The 24230-nt window shown below is 40.2% G+C and overlaps 2 protein-coding genes and 1 pseudogene across 3 annotated transcripts; 2 read left to right on the top strand and 1 right to left on the bottom strand.

The window, feature by feature from the left end:
• Window positions 1-2511: 2511 nt before the first annotated feature.
• LOC139411400 (methylmalonyl-CoA epimerase, mitochondrial-like) lies at window positions 2512-5683 on the bottom strand. The gene is made up of 3 exons (XM_071157706.1): window positions 5313-5683; window positions 4693-5042; window positions 2512-4562 (listed from the first exon to the last, which is right to left on the bottom strand). The coding sequence occupies exons 1-3, from the start codon at window positions 5656-5658 to the stop codon at window positions 4410-4412; spliced, it is 849 nt and encodes a 282-aa protein (XP_071013807.1). The 5' UTR covers window positions 5659-5683; the 3' UTR covers window positions 2512-4409.
• Window positions 5684-7841: 2158 nt separating this feature from the next.
• LOC139412419 (U3 small nucleolar ribonucleoprotein protein MPP10-like) lies at window positions 7842-11908 on the top strand (annotated as a pseudogene).
• An 867-nt stretch (window positions 11909-12775) lies between these two features.
• On the top strand, window positions 12776-23653 carry LOC139411399 (IST1 homolog). Of its 2 annotated transcripts, none has more exons than XM_071157705.1 (10): window positions 12776-12858; window positions 13512-13608; window positions 14910-15090; window positions 17034-17121; window positions 17534-17617; window positions 19077-19187; window positions 20066-20227; window positions 20493-20618; window positions 21183-21228; window positions 21361-23653. In XM_071157705.1, the coding sequence occupies exons 2-10, from the start codon at window positions 13521-13523 to the stop codon at window positions 21531-21533; spliced, it is 1059 nt and encodes a 352-aa protein (XP_071013806.1). In that variant the 5' UTR covers window positions 12776-12858; window positions 13512-13520; the 3' UTR covers window positions 21534-23653. The 2 variants fall into 2 exon arrangements, with proteins under 2 accessions (XP_071013806.1, XP_071013805.1); XM_071157704.1 differs by lacking the exon at window positions 12776-12858 and adding an exon at window positions 13283-13413.
• Window positions 23654-24230: the final 577 nt, after the last annotated feature.

Here is a 24230-nt window from a genome sequence, read left to right as displayed (position 1 = left end):
AAAATTACCAGTCACATAACAGGGTGACATTTCTGTTTAAAATAAACTAATTTAAAGAAAAGTCATTGAATGGGGAGAGATTGTATGTATAAGCCAGTAATTCTTCCTAACGCATCAGTGGGCAGCTCATTGAGTGATCATATTTAGCAAAACGACATTACACAACAAAAAGAGGACGAGATTGGAAACCATCTACTTCATATCACGCAATAAAATCCATTAATCTTTGCCTACAGTGTCAAGTTATGAATTAATTACAGAACCTTCAGAAAGTATTCACACCCCTTGACTTTTTCCACATTATTTGTTGTTTTACAGCCAGAATGTAAAACAAATTAAATTGAGATTATGTGGTACTGTGTGTAGGCCAGTGGCACACAATGTCAAAGTAGAATTATGTTTCTAGACATTTTTACAAATGAATTAAAAATGAAAAGCTGAGATGTCTTTAGTCAATAAGTATTCAATCCCTTTGTTATGGCATGCTTAAATAAGTTCAGGAGTAAAACTTTGCTTAACAAGTCACATAAAAAGTTGCACGGACTCACTGTGTGCAATAATAGTATTTAATATGATTTTTTAATGACTACCTCATCTCTGTACCACATCCATACTATTATCTGTAAGGTCCCTCAGTCGAGCAGTGAATTTCAAAAACAGATTCAACCAAAGACCAGGGAGATTTTCCAATGCTTCGCAAAGAAGTGCACCCATTGGCAGATGAGCATGGTGAAGTGATTAATTACACAATTGGATGGCGTATCAATGCACCAAGTCACTACAAAGATACAGGAGTCCTTCCTAACTCAGTTGCCTGAGAGGTATTTCACCATGTGGCCAATGGTGACTTTAAAACAGTTACAAACGTATATGTCTGTGATAGGAGAAAACTGAGGATAAACCACAACATTGTAGTTACTCCACAAAATTAACCTAATTGATAGAGAGAAAAGAAAGAACGCTTTATCTTGAATACAAAGCGTTATGTTTGGGGAAAATCTAACACAACTGAGTACGACTCTTGATATTTTCAAGCATGGTGGTGGCATCGACAAGGACTACAGTTTTTTTTTTATAAAAATAAATGGAATAGAGCTAAGCACAGGCAAAATCCTAGAGGGAAACCTGATTCAATCTGCTTTCCAACAGACACTGGGTGACAAATTCACCATTCAACAGGACAATGTAAAACACAAGACCAAATATACACTGGAGTTGCTTACCAAGACAACATTGAATGTTCCCGAGTGGCCCAGTTATAGTTGACTTAAAAATCATCTTGAAAATCTATGGCAAGACATGAAAACATCTTGACAGAGCTTGAATCCTCTTTTAAAGAATAATGTGCAAATATTGTACAATCCAGGTGAACAAAGCTCTTGGAGCCTTACCCAGAAGGACTCACAGCTGTTATCTGTGTCAGAGGGTTGAATACTTATGTAACCAAGATACACCATCAGTCAAAAGTTTTAGAACACCTACTTATTCAAGGGTTTTTCTTTATACTATTTTCTACATTGTAGAATAATAGTGAAGGCATCAAAACTATGAAATAACACATTTGGAATCATGTAGTAACAAAAAAAGTGTTCAATCAAAATATATTTTATATTTCAGATTCCTCAAATAGCCTGCTTTGCACACTCTTGGCATTCACAACCAGCTTCATGAGGTAGTCACCTGGATTGCATTTCAATTAACAGGTGTGCATTCTTAAAAGTTAATTTGTGGAATTTCTTTCCTTCTTACTGCATTTGAATCAGTCAGTTGTGTTGTGCCTGGGTGGGGGGGTATACAGAAAATAGCCTTATTTGGTAAAAGACCAAGTCTATATTATGGCAAGAACAGCTCAAATAAGCAAAGAGAAATGACAGTCCATCATTACTTTAAGACATGAAGATCAGTCAATAAGGAACATTTCAAGAACTTTGAAAGTTTCTTCAAGTGCAATTGCAGAAACCATCAAGCGCTATGATGAAGTTGGCTCTTGTAAAGACCGCCACAGGAAAGGAAGACCCAGAGTTACCTCTGCTGCAGAAGATAAGTTGTTCTAGGCACCAGACTGGTGACAAATTATTGGCAAAGCTACTGAATGTGCGTATTTCACATCAAATTAAACTATTACATGTTTAACACCGCAGAAAGTCAGCGACATAAACACATTGCCTGAAATGTAGTTCCAAAACAAGAGCCTGACTAATGTAATTAAGAATATACGCTGAGGGCTATGAATTGATATTCATGCGGAAACTGTGAGGAGATTCCTTTTGCATTTCTTCACTCCAATTCCTAACAGCCTGGAGAACTACGGCACTGAGGAAATAAGAAAAGCCTGCTGCAACACTAAAGATAAGACTGGACAGGCTTCTTAAAATGTTCCTGCAATTAAGCTTAAATGCTTTTAGTACACTGAAACAACCTTATTACACTCAATATGCTTATCAGTTCATACATTTTTATATTAAGACATTTGTCCTGTTGCATAGCAAGTTCAAATTAGATTTCCAGAAGTTGCAAATCAAAAGGCCATTTTTCTTTTCTTCACAATGAGAGAGAGCATTCGTCTGAGAGCCAGCTGAAAGGTGCATGATTATTGAATTCTCTCCAAATAAATATTTCCACAGCAACTCTGTTTAAATCCGTGTGAAAATAAGAGTTATTTCATATAAAAACATTTATCTATGTACATGTGAAAATGAATTAATACATGTGAATTTACTCACCATAAGTGCTTAGAGTCGATCATAGAATTTATTCACAGCAGAGGCAAATACACTTAGTTTTAAGGCAGATAAAGCTTTTTTTCTTTTTAAAGGAAAACAAACCAATACACTACCGGTCAAAAGTTTCAGAACACCTACTCATTCAAGGGTTTTTCTTTATTTTTGACTATTTTCTACATTATAGAATAATACTGAAGACATCAAAACTATGAACTAACACATATGGAATCATGTAGTAACTACAAAAAGTGTTAAACAAATCAAACTATATTTTATGCACTCAAATGCATTTCAATTAACGGGTGTGCCTTCATAAAAGTTCATTTGTGGAATTTCTTTCCTTCTTAAAGCGTTTGAGCCAATCAGTTGTGTTGTGACAAGGTAGGGGGGTATACAGAAGGTAGCCTTATTTGGTAAATGACCAAGTCCATATTATTGCAAGAACAGCTCAAAAAAGCAAAGAGAAACGTCAAGACATGAAGGTCAGTCAATAAGGAACATTTCAAGAACTTTGAACGTTTGTTCCAAGTGCAGCCACAAAAACCATCTAGCGATATGATGAAACTGGCTCTCATGAGGACCGCCACAGGAATGGAAGACCCAGAGTTACCTCTGCTGCAGAGGATAAGTTCATTAAAGTTACCAGCCTCAGAAATTGCAGCTCAAAGAAATGCTTCAGAGTTGAAGTAACAGACACGTGACTGTGTGAATCAGGCCTTCATGGTCGAATTGCTGCAAAGAAACCACTACTAAAGGACACCAAGAAGAAGAGACTTGCTTGGGCCAAAAAACCTGAGCAATGGACATTAGACCGGTGGAAATTTGTCCTTTGGTCTCGAGTCCAAATTGGAGATTTTTGGTTCCAACCGCCATGTCTTTGTGAGACACGGTGTGGGTGAACGGATGATCTCCGCATGTGTATTTCCCACAGTAAAGCATGGAGGAGGAGGTGTTATAGTGTGGGGGTGCTTTGCTGGTGACACTGTGATTTATTTAGAATTAACCAGCATGGCTACCGCAGCATTCTGCAACAATACAACATCACATCTGGTTTGGGCTTAGTGAGAGTATCATTTGTTTTTCCAACAGGACAATGACTCAACACACCTCCAGGATGTATAAGGGCTAATTTAACAAGAATGAGAGTGATGGAGTGTTGCATCAGATGACCTGGCCTCCACAATCCCCCTACCTCAACCAAATTGAGATGGTTTGGGATGAGTCGGACAGCAGAGTGAAGGAAAAGCAGCCAACAAGTGCTCAGCATATGTGGTAACTCCTTCCAAGACTGTTGGAAAAGCATTCCAGGTGAAGCTGGTTGAGAGAATGCCAAGAGTGTGCAAAGCTGTCATCAAGGCAAAGAGCAGCTATTTTTATATATATTTTGATTTGTTTAACACTTTTTTTGTTACTACATGATTCCATGTGTTATTTCATAGTTTTGATGTCTTCACTATTATTCTACAATGTAGAAAATAGTATAAAGAAAAACCCTTGAATAAGTAGGTGTTCTAAAACTTTTGACCAGTAGTGTATATATTATATTTCATAGATCAATGCCCTGCTATTATACATGTAACATTTTTTATCTTTGCTATCATTATTACTGGTGGAAAAAGCGCAATAATAAATCAATTTTCAAACCGGCTAATTGTGAACTACAGAGTTTATGAGACCTGTTGGTATTCAAGTTTGCTCCAGTTCCACAAGTACACCATCACAGTCTTTTGGGTGGAGGAACATGACAGGTTTCCCATGAGCGCCTATCCGTGGTTTAGCTGACAGGGTTCTAATGTTCCTAGCCTTCAGATCCACTATCGCTGCATTGATATCATCAACCTGAAATCACAAAAATAACATACAATATGATTACATTAGAGAACAGATGAGGGGACAAGGATAGAGAGAGTGAACACAGCCCATTCATGTGGGCTGAACAGCATATGCAGCATTGCTAAGACTGACTCACCTCAATGCAGATATGGTGCATCCCACCAGATTTGTTCTTCTGTAGGAAGCCTGCAATGGGGCTCTTCTCCCCGAGTGGGTGCAGCAGTTCCAGCTTTGTGTTACCCAGCTCCACAAAGACAGTGTAGACTCCATGCTCAGGAAGGGGAACTTTATCGCTGACCTGAGCCCCCAGTACATCTCTGTAAAGAGCAGTGGCTTTCTCCATGTCTGGCACAGCTATAGCGATGTGATTTAGCCTTCCCAGTTTCCATACAGATCCTGGAATACCTTGGCAGAGTGGTGTTGAGTTTGAAATTGCCCTCAGCATTGGAGAACAAGTGTGACGAACACACTTTGAGTGACCTGTAACTAAATAAATAAATTATTTAGTTCAGCCATACTATGCCATACAGTTTTTTGATGAGTACGAATCTTATTTGATTGAAAATGCTACCTGGATAAGTCAAGTAGCTAGCAACAGGAAACACTTGCTAAAAGTAATTCTGCACTAACAACGGTGGATTTAGCTTACTTTGTTGTGTAGCCCGAGATAAATCTAAAGAGACTGTTTCTTACATGTGAAACAATATTTATCAGCTGCAAGCTGGCTAACAACAACAGATAGCTATCTATACGTACGTGCAACCTTCAACACCGACGCCGCCATATTTTCGAAGATTCGTGCAACGTAGGATAGCGAATTGCTTTGAATGTTAAGACAATGGGATAGAGTACACGTATATTGCTTTTCAATTAAACCCCGTACATTGCCCTTGTAAATACAGTTATTTAGGATATTAATGTTGTCTATCCAGCTAGCTACGTCTAAACCTGACCTGCTATCCGGATCTTTATAGCGCAACAGATATTGTTTCCGGGTGGGAGAATATTTTCTTGTTATACACATGTTCCCATGTGAGCAAAAACTATGGCTACCGGGGACATAGGTAACAACGTTGGAGGGCTGTTTAAAGCTACTCAGCATAAAAAACTGCCCATCCAGAACATTTTCTTATGTAAGTGCAACATTTTTATAATAATATCTCGATATGTTTAACTTAAATCAATTCATTAACTTGCTGCCATCGTTACACAATGCTAAGGCTAGCTAGCATCTATCAAATCAAAGTTTATTTGTCACGTGTGCCGAATACTTTTTATTGTATTTTTTTATCCGTTATTTTACCAGGTAAATTGACTGAGAACACGTTCTCATTTGCAGCAACGACCTGGGGAATAGTTACAAAGGAGGGGAATTAATGAGCCAATTGTAAACTGGGGATTATTAGGTGACCGTGATGGTTTGAGGGACAGATTGGGAATTTAGCCAGGACACCGGGGTTAACACCCTTACAATAAGTGCCATGGGATCTTTAATGACCTCAGAGAGTCAGGACACCCATTTAACGTCCCATCCGAAAGATGGCACCCTACATAGGGTAGTGTCCCCAATCATTCCCCGGGGGCATTGGGATATTTATGCCTCCTACTTGCCCTCCAACACCACCTCCAGCAGCATCTGGTCTCCAATCCAGGAACTGACCAGGACCAACCCTGTTTAGCTTCAGAAGCAAGCCAGCAGTGGTATGCAGGGTGGTATGCTGCTGGCGACAGGTGAAGGTAGACCTTACAGTGAAATGCTTACTTACAGGCTCTAACCAATAGTGTGGGAAAAAAAAGAAATAAAACAATGGTAAAAAGACATTTGAAAATAACAATAGCAAGGCTATATACAGACACCGGTTAGTCAGGCTTATTGAGGTAGTATGTACATGTAGGTATGGTTAAAGTGACTATGCATATATGATGAACAGAGAGTTGCAGTAGCATAAAAAGAGGGGGTGGTGGGACACAATGCAGATAGCCCGGTTAGCCAATATGCGGGAGCTCTGGTTGGTCGGGCCAATTGAGGTAGTATGTACATTAATGTATAGTTAAAGTGACTATGCATATATGATAAACAGAGAGTATCAGCAGCGTAAAAGAGGGGTTGGGGGCACACAATGCAAACAGTCTGGGTAACCATTTGGTTACCTGTTCAGGAGTCTTATGGCTTGGGGGTAAAAACTGTTGAGAAGTCTTTTTGTCCTAGACGTGGCACTCCGGTACCGCTTGCCATGCGCTAGTAGGGAGAACAGTCTATGACTGGGGTGGCTGGGGTCTTTGACAATTTTTAGGGCCTTCCTCTGACACCGCCTGGTGTAGAGGTCCTGGATGGCAGGCAGCTTTGCCCCAGTGATGTACTGGGCCGTACGCACTACCCTCTGTAGTGCCTTGCGGTCGGAGGCCGAGCAATTGCCGTATCAGGCAGTGATGCAACCGGTCAGGATGCTCTCGATGTTGCAGCTGTAGAACCTTTTGAGGATCTCAGGACCCATGCCAAATCTTTTTAGTTTCCTGAGGGGGAATAGGTTTTGTCATGCCCTCTTCACGACTGTCTTGGTGTGTTTGGACCGTTCTAGTTTGTTGTTGATGTGGACACCAAGGAACTTGAAGCTCTCAACCTGCTCCACAACAGCCCCGTCGATGAGAATGGGGGCATGCTCGGTGCTCCTTTTCCTGTAGTCCACAATCATCTCCTTAGTCTTGGTTGAGGGATAGGTTGTTATTCTGGCACCACCCGGCCAGGTCTCTGACCTCCTTCCTATAGGCTGTCTCATCGTTGTCGGTGATCAGGCCTACCACTGTTGTGTCGTCTGCAAACTTAATGATGGTGTTCGAGCAAGCATCCATCTGCAAGCATTCCCTGTTTGGTTAGCTAGAACACGTCATCAAATATTCTTAAAGATAGCCCAGCAGCACCGATTCACTTGATTCTAGTAATTTAGCTACCCTTGATTAGTGTGGGTACTGGGATAGAACAAAACCCTGCACGCCCTGTGGTTTTCAAGGCCAGGGTTGGTTGAAGAAGACTGTTAACGTAATTAACCACTACTACTTGAAGAATACTGTTAACAACAATTGCTTTTTGTATTTTGTCTTTGTGTATAGTGTTCACTTAGTGAAGAGGAGATGAGAGATGGAGATTTGGAAGATGAAGATTGGCAAGGAGAAGAACCACCCATGCTTAAAACTGCTATGGATGCCTTGAGAAGGGATAACACAGACGAGGACTCTGATATAGATTTTTGATGTGGACGCATTAGAAAAACAAGCTCAACAGAAGAAATGCTCAGCAGGGAGAGAGTCAAACCACTGGGTCCTCCATCAGAGGTTGATGACCAGTTCTTCAAGCTCTCAGAGATGGAGTCCTTTCTGGACGATATGGACAGAAGGGAGGGGAAGGAGGGGGACGGTGATGTAGACTACTTCCAGGACTTGCCCTCTGGAGATGAAGATGATGGCGTAGACCTCTTCAGTGAAGATGTTTCTTCCAAAAAAAACAAAAAAAAACAAGCACAGTATGTATCATATAGTTTTTCTCTCTGCCAGACCTAACTACTATTCAGCTACTTGTGTTTGGTGGTGTTTCTGGTCATTATTGTAGACAAACACACTGAATTCCTATTAATGTACTATGTTCTTTCTGTAGCTGAAAAGTTACAGGAATCTGAAGTACCAAGACTTCTTTGATGCTGTGGATGATGATCCTGCGCAAACAGCTGACCAATCAGATGCAGAGGATGAGGACAACAGTATGGATGGACTGCAAGAAGATGATGATGAAGAAGAAAATTAGTAAGTGGCTGATGCAGGAATCATGTGAATGTCATGGTTGGAATTGCATTAATAGGGAATATAGGGCAGGGATATTTATTTTGTACTTAAGATAAGAGTTGTTTGTTCCTTTGCTGTTTTAGGGACTTCGTTGAGGATGACGGGTGACCTTTAACCTACCTGCAGAAAGTGATGACAGTGAGGGAGAAGACATGGCGGACATCTTTGGAGGAAAGTCTCAAAATGCAACAAAATCTGAATCCAAATTATCCTTTGAGAAACGACAAGACAAGGCAAGCTTTTCCTCGAGGGCTGTTTTAGAATATCTAAATTAGGTTGGGTGTCATTTCATTTACTATTTTTTTCATCTGCAGTATATATAACTTTATGTAGCAGACTAATGAAATTGTAAATTCTTACCTTACACAGATGGCTGAAAAGATCCAGGATTTGGAAAAGGCTGCCATGGGAGAAAAGCCATGGCAACTAACAGGAGATGTGTCTGCTCAGACTCGTCCAGAGAACAGCCTTCTTGAGGTGGATGTGGCATTTGACTCGGCCTCCAGGATGGGTACGTACCACATGCTTGTCAGTCTGTTTTAGTTTAGCTTTCAGTCCCGTTAGAAATGGTTTAGTATTTTACTTACTGCAAGTTTGTGTGTCGGAGAGGGTGCTTGTTCAGTCAGGTAACATTTGCTCTGTTTTCTCTCAGCCCCTGCTGTAACAGAGGAAACCACTTTGCAGCTGGAAGACATCATCAAGCAGAGGATTAAAGACCAGGTCAGTGTCAGGCGGGTTGGTTGTTGAGCAACAAAAACTACGCATGCTCAACTATGGGGAAAAACAGACTGGGTTGGCTTAGATGTAAACTATATTTAGTCGCCAATGTTTATTGAAAACATACATTTTCACAATGAGAATTGTCTTTCAAGTACATCGTTATAGTTGTTGGTTAGCTAGCTAGTGAATTTGAGCCATTTTAGCTTAGACATCAGTCAAAACACCTCAAAACAAGACATAGTATCGAGAACAAGATGAAACTAGCTGAAAAGAGTCACCTATGATTCCCCACATGGCAGCTTCTTGTCATTGTTGATAACTACTGTATCTGGCCATTCAGAATCACAACAACACACCAACGTCTGCACCATTTAATCACGTGCATCGTTTTCGTGACGTTGTCAGCTAACCCGTCTCTAGAGACAACTCAATCTTGACAACAAACTGAACAACTATTTTCAGTTGAATCCAGCTGAATATGTCATCATCGTTTCATTGTGAGTAAATGGGTCGAACAAGTATAGGTCTATTTCGTTCCGATGTAACCACATTGGGACATTTCAAAGGCAATTTTATTTTCTGACTTGTATTTTTTATCCAAGGTATGGGATCATGTGGTGCGCAAGGAGAAGCCTACGGAAGAGGTATTTGAGTACAAGAAGAGGCTGACTGGACCATGAGAAGAGCAAGCTGAGCCTTGCAGAGGTTTATGAGCAAGAGTACCTCAAGCAGAATCAGGTAGTTATTCCATTATATTTTAGTGTGAACATACTTGGCTTTTCTCTATATTGCAATTCATATATTTTTTCTTTGTTGAATGAATTATTTACATTATTTCTATCTATTTCCCTTGTATTTCAGCAGAAGACAGAGGACGAAGAAAACCCAGCCCATGTAGAAATTCAAAAGCTTGTGGATTCTCTATTCCTTAAACTTGACGCTCTCTCTAACTTCCACTTCACACCCAAACTGGTGAGTTTTCCTGTCAATGTTTCCATGTGCCCTGGATACTGCAAAGCTGCAGCTGGCTCAAAACAAAGCAGCACGCCTTACCCTTAACTGCACACACAGAACTAACATCAGCACTATGATAGTCTTTCATGGTTAACGGTTGAGGAGAAATGGACTACTTCTCTTCTAGTCTTTTTAAGAAACAGTTGTGTGTTGACAATGCCTAACCTTTTGTATAATCTATTTGCATACACTTCAAACAGACATGCATGACACTCCACTGGGTTTCTTCATGGTACCCAAACCAAAAACAGATTTATTGTGTCACTCAGTTATGTATAGAGCTATGTCATTGTGGAACGCTCTGCCACCAGAGGTTACACAGGCAAAGTTTAGCTTTAAAACATCATCTTGTATCACAGCACTGCTCCTCTTTCTAAAGATCTAATTGAACTGTACCGTATATATGAATAGTGTATAAGTAGTATTTTTGTTGTCTCTGTGTCTTTCCTATATGTAACTTTAAAAAAAGAGAGAAGTAATGTCTTATGTTCTTGTCTATTACTGTTCTGTACTTTGTCATGTATTTGTACGTTTTATGTGGACCTCAGGAAGAGTAGCTGCTGCATGTAGAGTAGCTAATGGGGATTCTAATAAATTAAACACTGTAGCATTTGCATGACAACCATAATTTATGCTTGTCTTTTAAATATGGTATATTTAAGCAATAAGGCGCGAGGGGGTGTGGTATATTGCCAATATACCATGGCTAAGGGCTGTTGAGCACGACGCAACGTGGAGTGCCTAGAAAACACATGTTTTTTCATACCTGTGGTATACAGTGCTATACTAGAGCTTTCAGACAATCAGGGTTTGAACAACCCAGTTTATAATGAAGGATTTTGTACAAATGGAAACGCTTTTTACACCATATTGATATGTTTGACCTTTTCTTTGTGTTCTGCAGCCTGTTCCTGAAGTGAAAGTTGTCTCCAATTTGCCTTCTATTGCTATGGAGGAAGTTGTGCTAGTAATGCCACTCTATTGGCTACAGAGGAAGTCAAGGTTAGTCATGCATCCCTTTCCAATATGTTTCATGTTATGAGAAATCATATTCTAGTAGAGTACACTGACGCGTACAAAAGCATTCAAGTGTTGAAGTCAACCAATGTACTTCTGTGTTGTCTACCATATTAGCCTTTTAGTAGATTCTTCTGAGGACAGGGTAACACTATTTCCTTTCTGATCTTAGGAGAAGAACAAGGCTAGCGACGTGCTGGTTGACTCTGAAAAGACCTCCACAGACAAGAAACGAGAGAGACGCAAGAAGAAGAAGGTGAAGAGCATCAAGATGAAGGAGAAGAGACGGAAACTGAAGGACAGAACTGGAGAGAATAAGAAACAATCAAAGGCAGAGGTGGCAGAAAACCTCAAACTCACAAAGGGAGTCAAAGCAACATTATTAAAGGTCAGTGTTTTCTTGTTCTCTTCATGTCTCATTTTTATATTTAGTTAACCTTGTCTTTCAAATGCAAGCACCTCCATTATATTTCTTTGTGATCAATATAGACTGATAAGGCCATTGTGTTCTCCACACATTTTCATTTGTATTTATTTCAATAGCTAGGATTCAGCTGTCTGTCACAGTTGCAAATAGTTTCTTAAAAATATATATTTTTTAATTTGTTCTCTGTTCAAGGATGAGGGGAAGGATAAAGCTCTCCGCTCCTCCTCCGCCTTCTTCTCCCAACTACAAGACCAAGTGAAGAGCCAGATCAAAGGAGCCAAGGACCCGGGCTCCAAGAATAAGAAACACAGAAGTCTCAGCCAGCAAACTCAAGTTGTAGCATTTATTATGATGCATGTGTTATGATAATTCATATTTCTTGGTACAGATTTTTTTAAACAGGAAGCTGCAATTTGTTAAACAGTGGTCGATAGTTTGTAATTTGCAATAATAATAAAAAAACAAAGCTTGTCATGCTGTAATTTATTCAAACTTTTTGTGACCAATTAGATTCACACTTTTAATCTGTTCAGCTAATCGATCTGTGGGCAGCAGGTAAAACATCTGCTGATGTGCCCATGGGCAAGGCACTTAACCATAATTTGCTCCAGGGTTGCGATACGATTATGGCTGACCCTGTAAAACGAGTGCCAAACTCATTCCATGGAGGACCTAGTGTTTTTCGTTTCAATCAAGACCTAGACAACCAGGTGAGGGGAGTTCCTTACTAATCTATGAGCGAAAACCCGCAGATACTTGGCCTTCCATGGAATGAGTAGACTAAATGCTGTAAAACCACATTTTGTTGCACCTATCCAGTGTATGTGACAAAAACATGTATAATTATTTAGCTAAATAGTTGATTCAATGAATGATTATTGTTCAAGGTTCACACTACTACTTGCAGCTTCATTTTCATTTGAGTGAGTATTTAAAAGGGCTTTTCTGATCTAAAAATGTTGATCTGTGGGGTGTAGTTTTGAAACTCAGCCTTGCTGCCCTGTGCAGTTTGACCAGCTATATTGTGGTCGTCTTCCTCAAAGCATATCTGGCTATGTAGCAAGCGTACTGTATGTACATTTATGGCATTGGGTCTAATTTCTTTGAAATCTAGTTTATGGCTCTCAAATCCACTATCGCCTTCTAGTGGTGTAAACAGCAGGTGTGACACGCCCACGTTTTGCACATTTCCCGTGACGTCACAGTTTTTTTCGGTGTTTATTGAAGGAGGAAGAGTCGCATTCACGGAAGTCAAGCAACTCGACAAGTTGCTGTTAACCTAGCTAACAGGTAATGTCAAAAAAATTGTGTTCATTAGATATGAAATGTAAAGTATAATATATACGATGCCTTTTATTGTTTGGTCGTTTTTTAAGGTAACTACTGTCGCTAGCTGGATACGTTTTATTCGAACAGCACTGCTTTGTTTATCAGACGTTAGCTAGCTATCTTGCTAGCATAGCTAACGTTAGTAAACTATATTTCTTCATCCTTGTTGTGCAAACTAGATAGTTAGCTCACTATTTCCTTTACTATGTGATCTATCAACATGGATTTAGTTAATTAAAATGGTTATAATTTCTGATAGAGGCGATGTAAGCTAGTTAGACGGTTATTGGTTTCAGGGGTAGATACTGTTAGCTTTTTAGCTAGTTAAGTTAGCTACATAGCTCCATGTCTGTCAGTTTTATATGTCCGCTCCAGTCCTACCTGCCTGTAGTTACTGGTGTGGCCATCAACCCGCTCACATGATGGTGATGACTCACTAGTGTCGAAACCTCTCCTTATTCCCTCATCTCCTTCATCTTCACGTTCTCTGAACAAAGGATAGGTGAAAACAATATGGTGGGTGATGACAGTATGTCAGTGTGGCAAAGAAATTGTCAGACTTGCCAGTATGTATTGGCTCCTCTTTTCAATACCAACTTATTTTGTTTCCTTAGCTGGCCATCATGCTTGGTGGAGGATTCAAAGCAGAGAGACTCCGGGTCAACCTCCGACTGGTGATCAATCGCCTGAAGCTCTTGGAGAAAAAGAAAAGTGAGCCAGGCAACAACAGTACCAGTCAAAAGTTTGGACACACTTACTCACTCCAGGGGTTTTCTTTATTGTTACTATTTTCTACATTGTAGAATAATAGTGAAGACATCAAAACTATGAAATAACACACATGAATTCATGTAACCAAAAAAAGTGTTAAACAAATCCAAATATATTTGAGATTCTTCAAAGTAGCCACCCTTTGCCTTGATGACAGCTTTGCATTCTTGGCATTCTCTCAAGCAGCTTCATGAGGTAGTCACCTGGAATGCATTTCAATTAAGAGGTGTGCCTTGTTGAAAGTTAATTTGTGAAATGTATTTCCTCAATGCATTTGAGCCAATCAGTTGTGTTGTGACAAAGTAGGGGGTAGCCCCATCTTCTTCTACAGAAGATAGCCCTATTTGGTAAAAGACCAGGTTCGTATTATTATAACAAGAACATCTCAACATCAACTGTTCAGCGGAGACTGTGTGAATCAAGCCTTCATGGTCAAATTGCTGCAAAGAACCACTACTAAAGGACACCAATGATAAGAGACTTGCTTAGGCCAAGAAACACAAGCAATGGACATTAGACCAGTAGAAATTGGTCTGATAGGTCCAAATTTGAGATTTTTGGTTCCAACCACCGTGTCTTTGTGAGACGCAGAGTAGGTGAGGTGATGATCTCCTCGTGTGGTTCCCACCGTGAAGCATGGAGGAGGTGTGATGGTGTGGGGGTGCTTTGCTGGTGACACTCTCAGTGCTTTATTTAGAATTCAAGGCACACTTAACCACCATAGCTACCACAGCCTTCTGCAGCGATGTGTGGTTCCCACCAGATGACCTGACCTCCACAATCACCCGACCTCAACCCAATTGAGATGGTTTAGGATGAGTTGGACCACAGAGTGAAAGAAAAGCAGCCAACAAGTGCTCAGTGTATGTGGGAACTCCATCAAGACTGTTGGAAAAGCATTCCAGGTGAAGGTGGTAGAGAGAATGCCCAGAGTGTGCAAAGCTGTCAAGGCAAAGGGTGGCTACTTTGAAGAATCTTAAAATATATCTTGATTTTTGTTTTGGTTACCACATGATTCCATGTGTTATTTCATAGTTTTCATGTCTTCATTCTACAATGTAGAAAATAGTAAACATAAAGAAACCCTTGAATGAGTAGGTGTGTCCAAACCTTGGACTGGTACTGTACATACAAACACTGTGCAAGCTGTAGTCTCTGTAGTCTCTGTTATTTAACATTTTTGTGTCTCTGATTGTCTGTAAAATAAATGCTTACAGAATGGATCTTCTGTCCCTTTGTAGCTGAGCTAGCTCAGAAAGCACGGAAGGAGATTGCAGACTACCTGTCAACAGGAAAGGATGAGCGAGCACGGATCCGTGTGGAACACATCATCAGAGAGGACTACTTGGTAGAGGCCATGGAGATCCTAGAACTGTACTGTGACCTGCTGCTGGCTCGCTTTGGCCTCATCCAGTCCATGAAGTAAATGAGCCTGCCTAGAGGACTCAGGAAAGATTCTCATTTTCCAATTGTTTATTTCCTTGCATCATGTCTCCTTGCTGCCTCCTCAAAACACATTGGATGAGGTTAGAGAGGGGAGGAGCCTTGGGACTTCTCTTCCAACGCATTTTGAGACTGAGACGAGAGATGCAAGGAATCGAGTAAAGACAATTGAAAGAAGAGCCAAAATTTCTCCTGGTCAAAGAAAAAACCCTTTCCCTATTATGGGTGTTTTGAGTTTATCCTTCAGGGCTCGACATTAACGCTTGTCTGGGACAGGTAAACAATTAGTTGGACAAGAAGAATATAGATTTACTGTAAATTGTCTGGAAGGACAAGCTAAAAAAATTAAATCCTAAAATTGCGCTGATCACAGTTTTGCGGTCACGAGATGATTAAAGCTCAGAGCCTATTTGTTGATATTCCTTGCTAGTTACTGAGTTATTTGCCCACTGACGGTACATTTTTGATTAGCGAACAGATCGTACGGCCATGATTATCCTGGAAAAGTCATGTGTGCATTTCTGCCAGTGTGATTGGGCCTGAGGAGAGAGATTGTCGCAGCTAGACTATGGCCTATAAAATAATGATACACTAACAGACGGATTAGTTAGCCAATTCAAAACATAACCAGCCAAGCTACATGATATCTTGGTAGTTAAGTATTTAGCTAATAGCATGTATTGATGTCCTTCAAAAATGTTGTCCAGCACTCCTGAATAAATGACCGTCGCGCAGTTGATGAATGGGTGTGTTAACCTACTCCTGTTTTATATATATATATATAGTGTATCATTCTAATAATATTTTTAACACTGTCAAAATGACATGCCCGGTGTTGAATAGTGTGTTTGAGATGCTTTTTAATTAAAAAAATTATATATATATATATATATATATATATATATAATTTTTTTTAATTAAAAAGCATCTCAAACACACTATTCAACACCGGGCATGTCATTTTGACAGTGTTAAAAATATTATTAGAATAGCTAGGGCTGGGATGAAACCAGTGTCTCAATATTTCTTCCATGAGATCCCAAAGCAGTCCCAACTCTTTGGTCCTTTAAAAACTGTCTGTATGTAAAATATTGTGTGCTATAGCTTGTAAAATACAGAAATATGACTCTGGATGAAAAATGTATGTTTGTTTCCAACATGGAGCGGATTTAGGAAAACAGCCCTGTGTTTTGTTTCCTTTCCCCGATAATGACGAGTATTGCCCCGGTCCTAAGAGTAGCCTAATTTTGAAATTACTCCTATCCTGTCAATAGATCTCCACGAAAACCTTCATATTTCAGCCTTACATGGTTATAGATAAACATGTCTTCAAGAGTTACCTTGCTTTGAAGTAGTTAAGCCATTTGATCCCTTATTCATTTAATAGTATTTGGTTGTAATTGTAAAGTTAAAAAATGATTTATGTTATTTAAGGATTGCCAACTATCCTCCAGGAGAGCCTTAAAGGGCGACAGGTAGCCTAGAGCTTTGAGCTAGTAACAACTTGTTGGTTGGAATGCCCGAGCCGACGAGGTAAAAATATCTGCCATTGTGCCTTTTGAGCAAGTTACTTAATACTAATTTGCTACAGGGGGCGCCGTACTACTATGGCTCACCCAGTAAAATGACACATTTCACTGCACCTATCTGGTGACACAACATTTGTATTTTTTTAAGGGGCTGTGTTCTATTTTGAGACAGTCTGAATATGCAAAGAAGTCAATAGGCAGAGGGTGGCTTACATTTTTCTGATTCTCTGTATGGTAATGATAATTGTTTTGTAAAGTGGTTCCTTGCATCATACAACCCCATGTTAAGTCACCCTTTTGGCCCATGATGTTACAGACCATTTTTTATTTGAGCCTTCAGACAAGTAAAAAATCTGTCAAGCCCTTAACACCTATTTGTCTGTTTCTTGAAAGGGAGCTTGACCCTGGCCTGCAGGAAGCTGTGTCCACTCTCATCTGGGCAGCCCCACGTCTGCAGTCTGAGGTCAACGAGCTCAAAATTGTGAGTAGTATGCATTGTGCGTTAACATGTCTAGCATGTCTAGTCTCTTGGATTAGTCTTATTATACTGCCTAATTTAAACACTTCCATCCTGCCCCTTACCCAATACACATGTAACTATTGAACTATAAATTGTGCCTTCCTGTATTATACTTACTTATGTTACAATATATTATTCTATTCAACTGCCATTTACTTTATGTTCGTATTTTTATGTTTTATTGTTTAATTGTCAAAGAAACCTGCAAGTAAGCATTATGTTGTGGACCATGTATACCATGCATATCCTCTACATAGGACTAATAAAACTTAACTAGTCCTCAGTAAAGAAAAAAAGAAAGAAAAAAATAAATGTGCATTTTGTACACTTTTTGCTGTGTTGTGATCCTTGATACTGTGCTTTCTCCATACAGGTGTCTGATCAGCTGTGTGCCAAATACAGCAAGGAGTATGGCAAGCTCTGTAGGACAAACCAAATCGGGACTGTCAATGATAGGGTATGCATTTTTAGATGGTCTGCTTCAAGATACAGTACCAGTCAAAGTTTGGACACACCTACTCATTCAAGGGTTTTTCTTTTCTTTTTACTATTTTCTACATTGTAGAATAATAGTGGAGACATCAAAACGATGAAATAACACATATGGAATCATGTAGTAACCAATAAAGTGTTAAACACATCCAAATATATTTTAGATTCTTCAAAGTAGCCACCCTTTGCCTTGATGACAGATTTGCACACTCTTTGTGGTATACAGAAGATAGCCCAATTTGGTAAAAGACCAAGTCCATATTATGGCAAGAACAGCTCAAATAAGCAAAGAGAAATGACAGTCTGTTACTTTAAGACAGGGTCAATATGGAACATTTCAAGAACTTTGTATGTTTCTTCAGGTGCAGTTGCAAAAGCCATCAAGCGCTATTATGAAACTGGCTCTCATAAGGACCGCCACGGGAAAGGAAGACCCAGAGTTACCTCTGCTGCAGAGGATAAGTTCATTAGAGTTACCAGCCCAATAAATGCTTGACAGAGTTCAAGTAACAAACACATCTCAACAGCCACTGTTCAGAGGAGACCGTATGAATTGCTGCAAAGAAACCACTAAAGGACACCAATAATAAGAGACTTACTTGAGACAAGAAACACAAGAAATGGACATTAGACCAGTGGAAATCTGTCCTTTTAGTCTGAAGTCCAAATTTGAGATTGTTGGTCCAAACACTGTGTCTTTGTGAGATGCAGAGTAGGTGAACTGATGATCTCCTCGTGTGGTTCCCACCGTGAAGCATGGAGGAGGAAGTGTGGGGGTGCTTTGCTGGTCACACTGTCCTTTCTTTATTTAGAATTCAAGGCGCACTTAACCACCATAGCTACCACAGCATTCTGCAGCGATACACCATCCCATCTGGTTTGCGCTTAGTGGAACTATTTTTGTTTTTCGACAGGACAATGACCCAACATACCTCCAGGCTGTGTAAGGGCTATTTGACCACGAAGGAGAGGGATGGAGTACTGCGTCAGATGACTTGGCCTCCACAATCACCTGACCTCAACCTAATTGAGATGGTTTGGGATGAGTTGGACTCTAGAGTAAAGGAAAAGCAGCCAACAAGTGCTCAGCATATGTGGGAACTCCTTCAAGACTGTTGGAAAATCATTCTTCATGAAGCTGGTTGAGAGAATGCCAAGAATGTGCAAATCTGTCATCAAGGCAAAGGGTGGCTACATTGAAGAATCTCGTATAATATAAATTTTGATTTAACTCTTTTTTTGGTTACATGAATCTATATGTGTTATTTCATAGTTGATGTCTTCACTATTCTACAATGTAGAAAAAAGTTTTAAAAAATAAAGAAACCCTTGAATGAGTAGTTGTATCCAAACTTTTGATTGGTACTGTAGATATGTGTTTGTTTCTGCCTGAAACATTTCCCTGTCTCTACTTTACCCCATAGCTCATGCACAAACTGAGTGTAGAGGCTCCTCCTAAGATCCTGGTGGAGCGCTACCTCATTGAGATTGCCAAGAATTACAACGTGCCCTACGAGTCAGACGCCATGGTCAGAGTGAGTATCTGATGATGAAACCTGTCTGCCTCCCGCCATTCACCTGTGTGCCTGTCTCCCTGTGCCCACCCCCTGACTGACTCTACTATTTATATACTTCCAAGCCTGGAACCAACAGGACCCTGAACAGCTTCTAGCCCCAAGCCATAAGACTACTAAATAGTTAACTAAATCCCTGCCCGGACTATCTGCATTGACCCTTTTTGCACTCTTTTGACTCATCACATACACGGCACTCATTACCTGTCCTGTTGCCTAGTAACTTTATTCCTAGTTATATGTACGTATCTACCTCAATTACATTGGCCCAGTACTGGAAATCCGTGTATATAGCCATGTTATCAGTACTCATTGTGTATGCATTATTACTTTGATTACGTGTTATTATTTCTCTGTTTTCTTTCTCTCTGCATTATTGGGAAAGGCCCGTAAGTAAGCATTTCACTGTTAAAGCCAATTTATGCTTCATCTGAAAATGTGGTCAGAGGCTTCGTATGGAGGGTGTGACGCTCATTGCGGAGCCCCCGGAAGCATGCAGAGGCCAAGTCAAGCTCTGTGCCGTTTCGCCGGGCACCTCTCAAATTTTGTAACAATGCAAAGGGCTCTGTTTAGCACCGCATTGACATGATTGGTTGACGGTATGTGAGGGAGGGAGGTCCTGTATAAATGCAAACTCACTACCTTGACAACTGCTCTGCTGCGCGCGAGAAAGTATGAATGCACCGACTTCTGCCATATCACCATAAACGCTGCACGGCCAATGCAGACGTTGGATTGATTATGCAGTCCTTTTAGTCTACACCTGTTGTTTACAAATTGTCTACACCTGTTGTTTAAAAATGTGACAAATTACATTTTATTTGTACCCACCCACGCAGCCGGAGGTGTGTAAAGGCGAAGAGGCTGACCTCATAGACGTGGACTCTGACTTCAGGAAGCCTGGTGGTGGTGGTGGCGGCGGCGGCGGCTTCACCGCTGGAGCTATGCCTATGCCCATGGTTCCCCCATCAGCGTTCAGCTACCCAACACGCAAAGGAGCAGTAAGACATTTTTTTCCCCCAAAAGTGGCGCCACTGACCGCTATTGTTCATGAAGCATGGGAAAAAAGTGCATTACGTATGTGCTTTTCTGTCGCGTGTGCGATGTCAGAGAAGAAAACAGTGTTAGTTGTTTGAAGTAACTTCGTTGTCGTAATATCTCAAACAGACATGGCTGTTTCACCATTAAGGATTCCAGCTGTAATAAATATAGAGATGTTGATTTATAAATGTGTTGTTTTTATTTACATTCGTTTTTTTTCTTTAGATGCCCGGCCCCATAGGGTTCAACGGCCCCTCTGTTGGCACATATGATGCCTTTAACAACTTCCAGCCTCCAATGAGAGGAGGACACCCCCCTGAGCTGCCCAGCTGCCCCCCTACCTACGAGTCTGTAAGTGTCAGAGCCCCCTGCCCCTTCTGCTTCTCCAGACAGATGGACAGCCGGCCAGTTCACCTTTCAGGGAAGAGGAGTTCATTATAGTTTGCTTGTGCCATCGCTTGTCTCTGCAGCTCAGTGCTATGATACAGGGATGTGATAGGGATTGGATAAGAACAGATAGAATGTGGAAACGGTCATAGCTGGTATTAACTGCTAATCACTAACCTTGTGCTGAACTGCATATGACTGTCTTTTGAATGCTCTGAGTGATTTATAATATGCTGAAACAGATCTACTTGCTGTCAAACTAGTATGTTACTGGATGTGGCAGGGAAGCCATGTTCTTCATAGTGAAGTGAATGCAATTTGAGGTTAATTATATTATTAGCTCTTGCTTTTTGCTCGTTCTTACCCCAGCGGTGTTGACTTTCTCAGCAATGCACTACTTCAATGATTATTCCTCCTCCAATCACATACTAACATACATGAGAAAAACAAATGTTTTGTATCTATACAACTTTAACAGTTCAACATGCAGGCAGGGTAGAGCGATCATGATGTGTGTGTATTTTTCAGATTGATGAGCTGTCTATTAAACCTTCTGATCGATCCCAGGTGTCTGGTAAGTTGTTTTCAATGAATATTTCCTTTCCTACACGTCAATCTCTTAAGCGATAGTATTGCTTTCTTTTTGCATAACGGTTGCATTGGGGTGTATTTGTAATGTCAATCTAAACATATGTTCTTTCCACAGGCCCCGGGCCTTCATCCCAGATCTACGATAACAACGCCCTCCCTGAGCTGCCCTCAGTTCCCGACACGCTTCCCACTTCCTCCTTTGGAGTTGGACGAAACACTGCGAGCTCTGATGACATCGACTTTGATGACCTGTCACGGCGCTTTGAAGATCTGAAGAAGAAGACCTAATCCTCCAGTATCCCATCATGCTGTGTTGTCAGTCACCGCAGTTACAGGAAATGTTTAAATATTTGGATTGGCACCCTTTGCAGTGAAACTCTCCTCACTGTGTAGTTTTACTGATGTAAACATGGACTGTACCTCATTCAAACACACGTGTCTGTCTGGCATACTGATGGTGAAGGCCCTTTAGAGGGCTATTTGACAGTACATTTTGCAGTACACTTTATTATTGACTACGTCCAATCAACTGGACCATATAGGTGTCATCTTTATATGAGCACTTTGGATATAAAATGGCCTTCCTGATAGTAACTAGTACTCTATGTAACCTCTCAATCTTTCTCGTTGTTATGGTTGTCCCCTATCCCCTTGACTCACAGTATGAGACAATATTTGGTTAATAATCAAATAGTCTTAACCAATAGTGTCTCTCGTCCAGAGACTGGATTGAGTAATCCAGAATGTCAATAGTGTGTCGTTGGTGGGTTTCATGAACCTGTTTTTTTTACCTGCCACTGAATCGCCTAGTAGAACAACCTGTTTTCTGGCACACCCATTATGTCGAAATATTCAGGCCTAGGACATTTTCAAGACCGGGTGCTACGGCCTGTCGGGTTTTACCCTCGTTACTCTCTGGGTCTGGACCTTTGGGGACATCTGAAACCGGTTCTTTGACATATCTGTTACCTTTACATGGGGTGAAGGGATTTAATTAGACTTGATTGATTAAGTGGGGTATTGAGATATGAAATACACAATGCTATTTACAGGAAAGATTGTTTTAATTGTACAGCAAACAAATGTTGGTAGGAGGTTGAAGGCAAGAGTTGGAAATTATTTTTATTTTGTACATTTGTTCTAATAAAATCCACTTGATGTTTTAAAGATGATTTAGTTTAACCCTATACATGCACTTTCCATGTTTGTGTAAAATAACCCATGCAGTGTATTGGTGACTGGAATGCATGATTTCACTGGTGACAGAAATGATACTCTATGAAAAACCACTTGACCATGTAAGTTTGATGTAAATACGTCCCTCAAATGTAATGGGTTCTTCTTCCTCTTTGTGTAATAGAATGTTTATAGTGTGATTCAGTATGTTATCTATGTATGTGCGTCACACTGCATTTACCATCATCCAAGACCTTCCCATTCTATAAGTATATTCAGACTATGTACACGTAACATGCAGTGGTTGAAAAACTACCCAATTGTCATACTTGAATAAAAGTAAAGATGCCTTAATAGAAAATGACTCAAGTGAAAGTCACCCAGTAAAATACTACTTGATTAAAAGTCAAAGTATTTGGTTTTAAAATACTTAAGTATTGAAAGTATAAATAATTAAAAATTCCTTATTTTAAGCAACCAGAAAACACAATTCTTGTGTTTTTAAATTTTGCGGATAGCCAGGGACACACTCCCAACACAGACATAATATACAAACTAAGCATTTGTGTTTAGTAAGCCCACCAGATCAGAGGCGATAGAGATGACCGGGGATGTTATTTTGATAGTGTGAATTGGACCAATTTTCTGTCCTGTTAAGCATTCAAAATGTAACGAGTACTTTTGGGTGTCGGGGAAAATGTACAATATTTTTTGGGGGGGAAAGTAGTGAAGTAAAAGTTGTCAAAATTATAAATAGTAAAGTACAGATACTCCAGAAAATGACTTAAGTAGTACTGTAAAGTATTTTTACCTAAGTACTTTACACCACTTGTAACATGCCTATTTCTTAATTTATATAATCTTTGTTAAAATTAGTTTTAAGTTTTTTTATTTTATGAACATGTATTGAATCTTGGTGATGGAAGTAGTTTTGATAAAGGAGAGAAACGGGGCTGAATTTGCTGTTCCAGTCTTATAGCTTGTTGTCACTCATTTACTATGGATGGAAGTTAGGACTGTCTACTCCACCATCCTAAAATAAGACTTTAACACTACCGTACGTACAGTGACCCGCTCACTGCTTTGACTGCTCATCCTCTTAGGTGTAATATAGGATTGTTTGAAGAGTGTTTGATACTAACTTTGATTAGCAAGTGTACTGTATATCTTGTCACAAAACAGATATTAGCCTATGTTTCTTATGTCTAATAAAGGACATATTTCTAATTGAAGTTCTGGGGTGGCTAATTTTCTTAGATGTAATTGTTTCTGTGTCATATCTTTTCAAGTGAATAAGTGCTACTGTAATCAAGGAAGTCGGTTGGTAGTGCAGTGTAGATACTAGTGCTGCCACTAGAGAGGGTAGATTACCAGTGTTAGTTGTTTGCAGTAACTTTGTTGTTGTTGTAATATCGCCAACAGACATGGCTGTTTCACCATTAAGGATTCCAGCTTTAAGACTGAAATATAGAGATGTTGAAATGAATGTGATGTTTTTATACATATTCGTTTTTTTCTTTAGATGCCCGGCCTCATAGGGTTCAACGGCCCCTCTGTTGGCACATATGATGCCTTTAACAACTTCCAGCCTCCAATGAGAGGAGGACACCCCCCTGAGCTGCCCAGCTGCCCCCCTCCCTACGAGTCTGTAAGTGTCAGAGCCCCCTGCCCCTTCTGCTTCTCCAGACAGATGGACAGCCGGACAGTTCACCTTTCAGGGAAGAGGAGTTCATTATAGTTTGCTTGTGCCATCGCTTGTCTCTGCAGCACAGTGCTATGATACAGGGACGTGATAGAATGTGGAAACGG

Source organism: Oncorhynchus clarkii, chromosome 6, assembly GCF_045791955.1.
Source record: "Oncorhynchus clarkii lewisi isolate Uvic-CL-2024 chromosome 6, UVic_Ocla_1.0, whole genome shotgun sequence".
In the NCBI taxonomy this organism is placed as follows: domain Eukaryota; kingdom Metazoa; phylum Chordata; class Actinopteri; order Salmoniformes; family Salmonidae; genus Oncorhynchus; species Oncorhynchus clarkii.
Note: the sequence above shows the minus strand (reverse complement) of the source record. Positions and strands in the feature narration are given on the sequence as shown.